Source organism: Rutidosis leptorrhynchoides, chromosome 1 (genome assembly GCF_046630445.1).
Source record: "Rutidosis leptorrhynchoides isolate AG116_Rl617_1_P2 chromosome 1, CSIRO_AGI_Rlap_v1, whole genome shotgun sequence".
NCBI classification, from domain to species: Eukaryota; Viridiplantae; Streptophyta; class Magnoliopsida; order Asterales; family Asteraceae; genus Rutidosis; species Rutidosis leptorrhynchoides.
Genome location: NC_092333.1, coordinates 658,162,766 through 658,173,163, shown reverse-complemented (window position 1 = coordinate 658,173,163; position 10,398 = coordinate 658,162,766). Strand labels below are relative to the sequence as shown.

The 10,398-nt window shown below is 35.4% G+C and overlaps 1 protein-coding gene across 2 annotated transcripts; it reads left to right on the top strand.

Annotated features, from left to right (window-relative positions):
• The first annotated feature begins 1,638 nt into the window (after window positions 1-1,638).
• On the top strand, window positions 1,639-10,028 carry LOC139885844 (uncharacterized). 2 transcript variants are annotated; one of them, XM_071869598.1, is made up of 7 exons: window positions 1,639-1,928; window positions 2,045-2,111; window positions 8,012-8,058; window positions 8,152-8,239; window positions 8,387-8,520; window positions 8,626-8,724; window positions 9,791-10,028. In XM_071869598.1, exons 1-7 carry the CDS (start codon window positions 1,704-1,706, stop codon window positions 9,860-9,862), a joined length of 732 nt encoding a protein of 243 aa, XP_071725699.1. In that variant the 5' UTR covers window positions 1,639-1,703; the 3' UTR covers window positions 9,863-10,028. The 2 variants fall into 2 exon arrangements, with proteins under 2 accessions (XP_071725699.1, XP_071725698.1); XM_071869597.1 differs by having other exon boundaries at window positions 8,387-8,538.
• Window positions 10,029-10,398: the final 370 nt, after the last annotated feature.

The window sequence follows — 10,398 nt, the reverse complement described above, 5'->3', positions numbered from 1 at the left end:
ACAAGAGGTGTTAATGGGTGAGTCGAGATACTAATTTATTAGTGTTTGAAACATTTGTTTGATTATTTTATATGCAAGTATTCTCTGAATTTTGTTTACAAATGCTCCTTCATTAAAATAAATGTTCATTGTCCTTAATTTATCACATCATTAAGTTGATAACACTTTCAATTATATTCTTAAACTCTTACTTTCTTTACCACATCTTTAGTTCACTTAAGAGACTTATGATTGTCAGGCTTGCTTATACTGACCAACAATTATGGTAATTTTATTTTTTAAATTCACTAATACCTTCTTATGGCATTTTCTTTAACTTAAACCCGCAATTTTTGCGGGTCTTGAACTAGTAAATAGTTTAAAAGATGAAAATAACTACTTTACCCGTTGCAAAATAATTAGAGTACTCATTGTCTTATTTGAAAGAAAAATCTAGGGAGTATTTGTATAACACACCAATTTACAAATTATTAACATTCTTAGGAAAGTGGTTGTAATTTAATAATCCATTATTGTTTCTTTAATTATGAATTATTTTGACTCTTAGAAGTCTTCAAAATTTGATTGCAGGCAAAAACAAACCAAATCGAAATATTAGTGAGAATGTGAAATGTTATATTTTTCGTAAAACATAAACTGTTTTCCTGGAGGGAATAAACAGTCTATTTCGGTTACGAAAGAGTACAACCCTTCGTTTTGGCGAGAAAAGTTGTTAACGAAAAGTCACAACTTTGGGCGGAAAAATTCGTTTAGATACGACTTTTCATTAACGTACACATTAGGATCGGGGCGTTGTCATGTCTAACCGCTCATGCATGGAGTACTGCCCCCTTCACTCTACGCAATTTTCGCGACAGGTTAACTTTTACGGGCGTGTCTCTAAACCTTTTGTTAAGTATAACTTGATCACCCATGTTTTCTACTAAATTACAATTACCTGTTGAATGACACTAATATCATCGACAAACATATACTCCGTATACAGTAAAGAACAAACTAAACGCGTAATTGATTTGTCATGTGTTCATTTATATTTTTCTTAGCAAGGACTGTAATCAAATATTTTTACGATCTTCAACTTTTGTTATAACAACATTAAGATTTGTGAACATACAAACGTATCATTAGTTTAATGCTATTAAATCTCGTTAGAGAGATGATCACATGATCAAAATTAACAGAAAATTTAGTGCTCGTTTAAGATATAGACGATCAACATGTACTTTCAGTTAAGGGCAATCAATTTAACCTTTCAATAAATAAGCATAATTGATGTAATCATCATTTTCATGAAAATCACATGGCTGTTGTCATGGGAAAAAATAAAAAATGATTTGTATACTAATTATTACTCCCCTCTGTTCCGAATCTATTGTCCATTATTCCATTTTGTAATTTCCAAATTAATTGTCCAGATTTTTTTTTTCAGCCAATCAAAAGAGGTTAATCTAGAGAGAGACGATATATTATTGGTGAAGAATGAAGTTGTGGAATTTCTTAAAATTGGGTATTTTTTGTCTGAGGGAGTAACAAGTTATGAGTGAAAACTTTATAAATTAATTATCTAATACTATCAGATATTTAGAAATAAACAAATTTAAAAAATAAAATAAAAATAAGTGGGCATTGCGAAGTAAACATGTTTGAATGACAACCTCACACAACAAATTTATTTACGATATGATCAACAGAAACAGAAATCAATGGCTGCTGCTCAGGCTGTGGAGGGTGCATCTGTGAAGGCTCTCCGATCTGTTTTCCAACGTGTCCGGCAGGCGGCTGAGAGATCTGGACGTAACGCCGATGATGTGCGAGTGATTGCAGTTAGCAAGACTAAACCTGTATCTCTCATCCGCCAAGTTTATGACGCCGGACACCGTTGTTTTGGGGAAAACTATGTCCAAGAATTCATTGAAAAAGCTCCTCAGGTCAACAATTCTTTCTTTTTTATAATTTTATCATTTCTCAATTATTATTGTATTTAATTTTAATTTTAAATTTTAATTATTTGATAATGAAACGTCAATTTGGATTCTATACGCAGCTCCCGGAGGACATACAGTGGCACTTTATTGGGCACCTACAGAGCAATAAAGCAAAATCCTTACTTGGTACCAATTGCCTCTATTTTCCTTATTTTTTTTGTATATGGAGTTTTTGGAATTGCTTAATTGAATGTTTTAGTATGCTTATTTATTGCTTAATTTTATTTACGTCAGATAAATAATTACAAGCACAATTGTGAAAGTTACTTATCTACTTTTTTTAGAAGAAAAAATTAGCACCTAAATCTTTTAAGCCATTTGAAATAACCAATCCCAAGCACCTTATAATATTTTTAGGTTGTTTCGACTTTTGATCTGCCAATTAATAAAATTATTTGTAATATAATCCCTGTTTTTAATAAGAAATATGATTGAATAAGAGCAATTGAATTGTATATATTGAGTCGTGTTTTGTACATTTACAAAGATCTCTTTATATAGAGATTGTGCTAACGGCTATATGAGTAAAACAGGAAACAATCTTTATATTTTTGGAAGGAAAGCTGTCTATGATCGAGCCTGCTGTCATTGGGGAGATGATGAGCTGTTTCTGATCCCTATTCTTCCTTTATTAGAATTCTAACACTCCCCCGCAAGTTGAATAATGGGGTTCCCGATGTTCAACTTGGAGAGTATTTCTCTAAAGAGTCTTCCATTAACGGACTTGGTTAAGATATCTGCTAGTTGGTCTTCGGATCTAACATGAGGAAGAGAGATTATTTCGGTTTCGAGTTTTTCTTTAATGAAATGTCTGTCTATTTCCACATGTTTGGTACGATCATGCTGAACCGGGTTTTCTGAAATGGCTATTGCTGCTTCGTTGTCACACATGATCTTGATAGGAACATTAGGTGGAAAGCCAATCTCGGTTAAAAGTTTCTTGATCCATAATGCCTCGGTTACTCCTCGAGTAATTCCTCGAAATTCGGCTTCGGCACTTGATAGGGCGACAACCTTTTGTTTCTTGCTTTTCCAAGTAACCAAATTTCCTCCAACAAGGACAAAGTATCCGGATGTAGATTTCCTATCTCCCTTTTCTCCTCCATAACCAGCATCAGTAAATATTTGTGTTTCTAGATGATTGTTTTTCTGGAACAGTACTCCATCTCCTGCCGTGCCTTTGAGATATTTGATAATCCTCCATACTGCATCCATATGATGTTGTTTAGGTTGATGCATAAATTGACTAACAACTCCAACAGCATGTGCTATATCTGGACGAGTGTGAGCTAGGTAGATAAGTTTTCCCACAATCCTTTGATATTGACTTCGATCTGCTACTTTAGCCTTGCCAGTATCGTCTTCTATATATAACCTTTGGTTGGGAATCATAGGAGTATCCGCAGGTTTGCAGTCAATCATTCCTGTTTCAGCAAGAAAATCAAGTATATATTTCTTTTGACATATAAAAATTCCCCTTTTTGAACGTAAAACTTCGATTCCCAAAAAGTATTTAAGTCTTCCTAGGTCTTTCATTTCAAATTCTTTAAAAAGATTAGTTTTTAAGTTTGCAATTTCCTCTTGATCATTTCTGGTGATAATCATGTCGTCAACATAAATAATGAGACATGTGATGAGTTTTCCTCTTCGTTTTAGAAAGAGAGTATGGTCGGAGTTACTTTGTTTAAAACCATATTTTTTCATAGCTATAGTAAAACGCCCAAACCAAGCCCGAGGGGATTGTTTTAAACCGTAAAGAGATTTTTTAAGGCGACAAACTTCCCTTTCTTTGAATTCAAATGTGAAACCAGGAGGACCTTCCATGTAGACTTCTTCTTTGAGTTCACCATGAAGGAAGGCATTTTTAACATCAAATTGATGTAGTGGCCAATCTTTGTTTGCGGCAACGGAAAAAAGAACTCTAATAGTGTCGATTTTTGCAACTGGTGAAAACGTCTCTGAGTAGTCAACACCGTAGGTTTGAGTGTACCCCTTGGCGACAAGTCGGGCTTTGTATCTCTCAACTGATCCATCGGCTTTATATTTGATTGTGAAAACCCAACGGCATCCAACAGGTTTCTTTGATTCTGGAAGAACACATTTTTCCCAAGTATTATTTGTCTTTAGGGCCTTCATCTCATCTTCCATTGCTTTTCTCCACTTTGGTGATTGTAGAGCTTGTTCAACACTAGTTGGAATATTTTCAGAGTATAATGCGGAATTTAATTTTGTGGCTTCTTTAGATAAGTTTCCTTTAGCAACATTTGCCATAGGATATCTTGATCTTGAGGCTGTTCTCTCAGGGGAGTATCTCCTGGGAGGAACCCCTCGGTTGATTCTTGGAGGGAGAACATATTTTTCTTGTGCTTGTTGCTGTTGAGTTCCAGTTTCAGGAAGAGTTTCATTTTCAGGAAGTGTTTCATTTTCAGGAAGTGCTTCGTTATTTTCCTGTACTGAAACATTTTCTAAATTTTCATGATTAGTAGCATTATTATTCAGTGATTCGGGATTTACCTCTGTATGGTCGGGAAGATCATTGACTGTAGTACTGATAGGAGAACTTGGTGGAGTGGTCACTTCTTCAGATGATGGTATATCTAGCCAACTCACAGCGTCACCAGATTCTGTCTCCCCCTGACTTGTGTGTTTATAGAAGTATTCGGTTTCCAAAAAATCACAATTCATCGTAGTGTACATGTGTTTCCTTTTTGGACTATAGCATCTATATCCTTTTTGATTTACCCCATATCCCACAAAAACACATTTTTCAGCACATGCGTCTAATTTGGTTCGTTCAATTTTAGGGATGTGAACAAAAACCGTACACTCAAATATTCGAGGTTTTAAGGTAAGATTAGATGGGGGTTTGTAAAATTTGGTTAAGGCTTCAAGGGGGTTTTAAGTTCTAAGGCTCTGGTCGGGAGTCTATTCACCAGATAGGTGGCGGTGGCAAGAGCTTCCGGCCAAAAAGACCTTGGCACATTGGACTCAATCATTAGAGCACGGGTTATTTCTAATAAAATACGATTTTTTCTTTCAGCCACCCCATTTTGTTGAGGCGTGTGTGGACACGTGGTTTGATGAATAATACCTTTTTCCTCACAAAAGAGTTTCATTTGAGTGTTGACAAATTCACCACCGTTATCGGATCTTAAAACTTGTATTTTACTTTGGAATTGTGTTTGAATCATGTTTAAAGAAATAGTAAACTTATCAAACACTTCGGATTTGTTAGTTAAGAAATATGTCCAAGTCATACGAGTGCAATCATCAATAAATAAAAGAAAATATCGAAATTTATGCCCCCCATTAACCCTTGCGGGTCCCCATACATCGGAGTGGACTAAAGCAAAAGGACGTTCGGTCTTTGTATTACTAATTTTAAATAAAAGAGTTTTGATGCCTTTTGGCCAAAATACAAGTTTCGCAATCAATACTTTTATTGGAAGAAAATAAACTAGGAAACAAAATGTGTAAATAACCGGCAGACGGATGACCGAGTCGTCTATGCCACAACCATGCTTGTCTATCGGGAGTCCCGTGAGCTAGCATGACATTACCGTCTCGAGTGACCTCATCCACATAGTAAAGACCATCCTGTTCAGTACCACGACCAATTATCTCCCCCGTTCTGATGTCCTGAAAGATACAGAATGTGGGGTGTAATAAAACGGTACAGCTAAGTTCTTTTGTGACGTGGCTAACAGATAGTAATTTATGAGAAAGTGCGGGAACATAAAGACAATTTTTTAATTTTAAAGTGGGTGAAATTTCAATCGTTCCCCCGCCCTTGACTTGTATAACCCCGCCATTAGCGGTTTTAATTTGGTTTTTTTCGGGTTTTTTGTTAAAAATGATATCGTTTTTATTGAAGGTCATGGTGTCGGTGGCACTACAATCGATAATCCACTCGTTACTTTTTATTTTGTTTGAAACAATATTGGTCGATGAAACATTAGTTTGGGACTTATTTTGTAAATCTTCAAAAAACTTGTGACCTTTTTTATTCCATTTCTTACCCAAGGACTCTGTAAATATGGTTTTATTTTTTGGGGGTAAGAAATTGGTAGAAATATTTTTATAGGGACTTTTTGTGCCATCAGAAAAAATGGGAGGGTCCAGTTGGTCTTTTGTTCTCTGGTTTGGGATTAAAAACCCTAACCCATTTTCTTGATTTAACCCGCCCCTTTTTTCCTCTGGAACACAATCGGGTGATACAAACCCTAACCCTAAACCTTCGTTACCTCCTCCTGATGAAGATGTTGGTTCGGTTGCAAGCAATCCAAATCCACCTTGAGTGGTGACACCAGTGTTGTTGACCTCTTGTTTACCTCTGGTCGTTGTTACAATGGCGGCTTTACCTTTTTTATGCCCATCTGTCCACCATTCTGGATAACCAACGATTTTGAAGCATTGCTCTTTGGTGTGACGTTTCATGCCACATTCAGTACATTTGAGGTTGTCCTTATCTCGGGATGATGACGCATAGTCTGACCGACGATGGTTTCTTGATAGCAAACCATGGCCGTCAAGATCTTGGGGTTTTAATGCCGGTGCTATCAGGCCGGTGGCTATGCCAGATTGGGTCAAGACCTCTGTTTTATTGTTAAAAATATATTGGTGTGCATTTTCCTTTCGAATGGCAGCGTATGCTCCTTCGACGGTGGGTAAGGGATCGATTCTTAGTAACTCACGTTTGATGTTGTCATGCTTATGATCTAAAGCATTTAAAAATTGGAAAAGTTTTTGTTCTGACCTGATGTTATTATACTTGACAATATCATTCGGGTGTTCCATGGGATTTGGATCCCTTATTTCGATTTCACCCCAGATTCCTTGCAATTTCAACCACAGTTCTTCAATTGATTTACCATCTTGTCTGATGTTGTTGGCTTTAACATGTAAATCAAAATTCTGCAGCTTGTCTTTACCAGAACTGTAGGTTGTGATAAGAGCATTCCATAACGTTTTTGCTGTTGGAAACTGAGTCAGATTGCTTGCAATTTGTGGCTCTATGTTTTGAATGATCCAGGAAAAAACTACCAAGTCTTCCTGGTTCCACTTTTGGTTGTTGCTTGCTGGTGGATCTTCTGTTAAGTGATTGAGGAGGGCCTCGGATTTACCTCCGATGGCAACCTTGATCATACGAGACCATAGTGAAAAATTTGAGTTGTTAAGGGCAACACTGATTTTCAAGGAATCATGATGCCTTTGTGATTGGTTTTCACTATTGGCTTGGATAATTCTAGCCAATTGGCCCGTTAATTCTGTGATAAGCTGGGTGTTTTGAGTTTGGATGTCATCGTTACCAGACATGATAACCACTCAGAACAGAAAAGAGAAGAAAAAAAAATGAGCAGATGATCGAGTTGTAGTGATTGAAATGATCCTAGATCATCAACACTTGCTCTGGTACCATGTTTTTAATAAGAAATATGATTGAATAAGAGCAATTGAATTGTATATATTGAGTCGTGTTTTGTACATTTACAAAGATCTCTTTATATAGAGATTGTGCTAACGGCTATATGAGTAAAACAGGAAACAATCTTTATATTTTTGGAAGGAAAGCTGTCTATGATCGAGCCTGCTGTCATTGGGGAGATGATGAGCTGTTTCTGATCCCTATTCTTCCTTTATTAGAATTCTAACAATCCCAAACACCTTAGTGGTACAATATATTGCAATGAATTTCAGCTCTTAAGTTAAATCACTTCTGCTTTGATGTTGGTCACTCTAATTAGGTCAATAATATTTCTTAACTAGGATGCTAATCTTCTTAGTTAGAATTGAATATCATGACAATGCCACTTGTTAACTCTGGCATTTTGTGTTTGTTAGATTCTACTGTGCTCTTTGTTTTTTATGTTGAAAACTTTAATTGAGGCCTTTATAGAACCCACATGTAATCACATTCTAATGTTTTTTTTTTTTTCATATGTTAGTTATGTGAATGAATCTCAATAGCTCTTTTTATAGTAGTAAAACGATCTTGTATGTTGAAAAATTGTTTTTCTTGTATCCAGCTGCTGTTCCAAATCTGTCAAGGGTACACGGTGTAGATAATGAAAAGGTAACTTTTAATCTCGCTTCTATCATCAATCTTAGTAAAATACTAATTTTTTAAGTGACGAGTAGTTTAAAAAGTATCAACATGATTTCGCAGATTGCAAATCATCTTGATCGTGCGGTTTCTAGCATAGGTCGAAATCCCTTGCCTGTTATGGTCCAAGTAAATACCAGCGGAGAGATATGTAGGTGAACAACACTCTTGCAGTTTTTTTCATAACTTTATGTGATTTCATATCATACCATATATGAATGAATTATGAACTAGAATTAGTTGGTATTAATTGCTTAAGGTTCTATAAGCTCTACGATTATAACTAATCACACTGCAGCAAAATCTGGGATTGAACCATCAAGTTGTTTAGAGCTTGTGAAGCATGTTAAGTTTAACTGCCCAAACCTCGTGTTTTCTGGCTTAATGACAATCGGAATGCCGGATTACACATCCACTCCAGAGAACTTCAAGGTAAATATCTTATTATTAGTTACTTAGAATAACATTTTAGGAGATTAATAATTAAATTTAATAAGAGGTTGAGGTATCGGATGTTTTTTTGTTGGGTTTTTATAGACTCTATCGAGTTGCAGAGCTGAGATCTGTAAGGAACTTGGAATGCATGAAAATCAGTGCGAACTGTCAATGGGCATGTCTGGTGACTTTGAATTAGCGGTGAGGAATATCATGGCAGCTGTCAACTCATTTAAGTGAACATTGGTTGATTTGGGCTGTACCTTAATGCTATGGGCATTGATATATCCACCATGAAAATTGATAGATACACCAAAACTGTGCAACATATAATTGTATTATAAGTTTTGTGTATGTATCAAAAATCATGGTAGAAATATCATTACCCAAATGTTGCTGGTTCAAATTGATAGATACACCAAAACTGAGCGTCTTACTGTTAACCAAGTCGCCATTACATAACTGTGTATAACCTCCTCAACTGTTCTATTTAAAAATAGAAGTAAAAGAATAATAATAACTAATAGAAAGACACTAACTCACTTACGTAAGCATTTTTTTTATAATTTTATGTAATTTATCACTTTAAATATAAATATCGAGACAACAAATGTTAGTGGTCCAGCTGACCCAGCTTTTTTCTACCCGTCTAAAGGATCTGGGCGAAAATCTTTTCAACCATTTTATTTGGTTTCTCTTATTATATCTGACTCACAATCTGCATTTTCGTTTGTTATGCTGACTATATTTCTTTTCTTAATCACTATGTAGTCATTATATAATTTCTCCTTAATTTTTAGATTTTGTACATGCCATATTTCTTTTCTTAATCACTATGTAGTCACAATCTGCATATTTCTTTTCTTAATCACTATCTATTGATTTGAACCTGACTGTAGTTCAAAATGGTGAGTTTGATATTAGTTGGAGGTGTCAAAAATGGGCTCAAAATATGCTATAATCACTACATTAGAAACTAGCAAGTAGTCTTTGGCCCTGTGGTTTTAGTTAGAGGTGTCAAAATGGGCCTCATCGGTTGGGTTGACTTGAAACATTTCTTGACATAAATTATATGCTTTTAATAAGAATCTAATTTGTTGAATTCATTGATTTAGGAAGTTTGGTGCATTAAAAATACTTTGGACCTGTTGGTGATGAAAGTTCTCATAAATTCAACTTGCAAAATATACAGTTTAATATAATATGTGGATTGCTAGCTTTGGTAGAAAGAGAAGTTGATTAATAACATATATTTGTGTACTTGCAGATTGAAATGGGCAGCACAAACGTAAGAATTGGATCGACCATTTTTGGACCAAGGGATTATTCAAAGAAGTAGCAGTATGTACATTGACCGAACTGTTCAATGAGCAGAACATCAGGGTTATGTATTCTTTGTATGGATGGATAAACATGATACGGAATTACATCATTGAATACAACTAATTATATGGCCGAATAGATGCCTAAAAAGTTTGTAATTTATGTTGGTGTTATTTGTCAAATGTATAGCGTTATAGCCTCGTTGGATGAATGGGGTGTTTTTGGATGATTATGAATTCCTGATCCCTTTAGCTAGGGGTACATTGGATTCATTGCAGACCGTACAAAACCACCAACGATCGGAACCGAACTGTCTCACGACGTTCCAAACCCAACTCACGTACCACTTGAATCGGCGAACTATGATAAGAGGTGTGATCAAGACCAGATTTCTTTATATAATTCACATTACTTTTTTTTTTTTTTAAAGTTTAAGACACCAATAATTCTTACAATAGCACGAAGTTTTAATGTCGTTGCATATTGTTTAGGTTGAATATAATGTACGGAGTTGTGACCAACTTAACCCATGCGAATTTAGCCCCAATTGTT